General features: G+C 68.0%; 1 protein-coding gene across 1 annotated transcript in view; it reads right to left on the bottom strand.

Moving 5' to 3' along the window:
• Positions 1–1,445, bottom strand: part of EMIHUDRAFT_471521 (hypothetical protein) — a gene marked incomplete at both ends in the record, with an annotated part of 5,212 nt that extends 3,767 nt beyond the window's left edge. The window contains 3 exons of the mRNA XM_005789465.1: positions 310–411; positions 482–583; positions 759–1,445. Coding sequence (XP_005789522.1) covers positions 310–411; positions 482–583; positions 759–1,445 — 891 coding nt within the window. The remainder of the gene's footprint in view (positions 1–309; positions 412–481; positions 584–758) is intronic.
• Between the last annotated feature and the right edge of the window lie 528 nt (positions 1,446–1,973).

Below are 1,973 nucleotides of genomic sequence, written 5' to 3'. Positions count from 1 at the left end.
TATAGGGGGGAAACCCGAGGGATTCCCTAGTTGTGGGGGGCTGGGGTAGCCAGGGCCGGATGCGAAAGCAGTTCCGAATGAGGGACGTGCAGAGGCTCCGACAAAGGGCAACCCTAGGGGCATCCGTGTTGCATCGGCGGGTACCCCCGAGGGGGCGGCCGAGGTGCGGCCGAGGTGCAGCCGAGGTGCGGCCGAGGTGCGGCCGAGGTGCAGCCGAAGTGCGGCCGAGGTGCGGCCGAGGTGCAGCCGAAGTGCAGCCGGTCGGCGCGCGCCGTCTGCGCGGCCCACGACGTGCTTGCGCTCGCGCACTGTGCCGAGGGTGAAGCCAACCGCCACGCTGCCGTCCTCGTCGCGACCGAGGGTGAACTCGCACTTGTTTCGGTAGCCGTGCGTTGCCGCCGCGGGCAGGACCTGCTCACAGCTGCAGCCGTGAAGAGACGCTGCTCACCGTTCGCGCGTGCGTTGCCGCTCTGGGCGGGACCGGCGCAACCGGGCAGGGCAGGCCGTGCCGCTGGTTGAGCCGCTCCTGAGACAGCCATGGCATCCGCCACCGCTCGCGCTGCGTGTCGGAGCGAGCCGCGACCTAAGGAGTCACCCGAGGGGGCCGGGGGAGATCACCCGAGATGACCGGGGGAGATCTCACCCGAGGGGGGGCGAGAGGGCCCGAAAGGAGAGGGCCCGAGAGGACCCGAGAGGGCCCGACAGGAAAGGAGAGGCCCCGACAGGACCCGAGGGGGCCCGAGGGGACCCGAGACAACCCTGTGAGCCGCGGCCTGCATCTCCCGGGGCAGCCGCCGCAGCGCCTTCTCGACGAAGTGCTGCTTCTGCTCGAGCTGCGCTGCGTACTCGAGCCGGTGCAGCGGCGCCGCCGCGTCCGCCGCTGTCCGCGCGGCCGCTGCGCCGCCGGCCTCGCCGGCCTCGCCGCTGCCTCCTCGACCCCTCCCGCCCGCCTGCTGCGCGCACACCCTCTTGCCGCCTTGCCCCTCGCCGCCCTCCCTCTCGCGCTTGAGGTGCCTGTCCGGGTCGAGCGGCTTCGCCTGCGCCGTCGACAGCACGCTGCCCTTCCACTTGTGCCCGTTGATGCCCGAGTCCGCAGCCAGGCGCTCCTGTGCGGACTGGAAGTAGACGAACGCGTAGTCCTGGTTGGAAATCTTGCGCACCTTGCGCACGCCAGTCAGGCCAAGCCGCCGCTCCAGCAGATGCTTCACGTCCTTGACGGTCGCCCATTTGGAGAGGTTGTTGATCCGCATCTGTACCGCCGGGTCATTTGGGTCGGGCGGTGGCACCTTGTCGGCCGCCTCGGACCCCGCTACCCCACTGGGTGGAGCGTCCGTTGGGCACGGGCCGCTTGACGACGCGTCCTGCTGTCCCGTCGCCGCCTCGGCAGCCAGCGGTGCTGCCTCCGTTGCCGCCTGAGGTTGGTGCTCGGCAGCCTCCGGTTGCATTGGCTGCAGGAGCCCAAACGTCAGATCAGGGACATCAGGGTTTTACTGCTCAAAAACCCTCCCCTGGCCGTTTTGGGAAGGTGCGACAAAGTGGTGGGGCACGGGGGGTGACGGGATAGTGTATCGAGCAAAAATGTAGACCAAGGCCCGCCTCAGCTTCACACATTTGGCCAGCCATTGTAAAACACAGGGAGTAAAAAGTTTGTCCAGGGCGGTCTCAGATCTGCGCGAGGACAGGCGCTTTGGCGCGCAGCAGACTCAACGCTACAGGGCTACTGCCCTGGGAGAGCAAGACTACTCCGACACCTCAGAACTTGTCGACGAGGGGGTAGAGCGAGCCCGTGATGGCCGTCTGGAAGAACATCCCCGTGATGGCGACCTGTGGGCGGGAGAGGTTTAGGTGACGTCACGGTGAACTTCGCCAACGTCAAGGGGAGGGGCGGAGGGGGTCTCAACTCTCCACGAGGGGAGGGGGGAGTGACTTGTGCCTGTCCGGCTGGTCTGCCGCCCAAATATAGACTGCGCCGC

Source organism: Emiliania huxleyi, assembly GCF_000372725.1.
Source record: "Emiliania huxleyi CCMP1516 chromosome Unknown EMIHUscaffold_1278, whole genome shotgun sequence".
Taxonomy (NCBI): domain Eukaryota; phylum Haptophyta; order Isochrysidales; family Noelaerhabdaceae; genus Emiliania; species Emiliania huxleyi.
The sequence above is the reverse complement of the archived record's forward strand: the minus strand, read 5'-3'. Positions and strand labels throughout refer to the sequence as shown.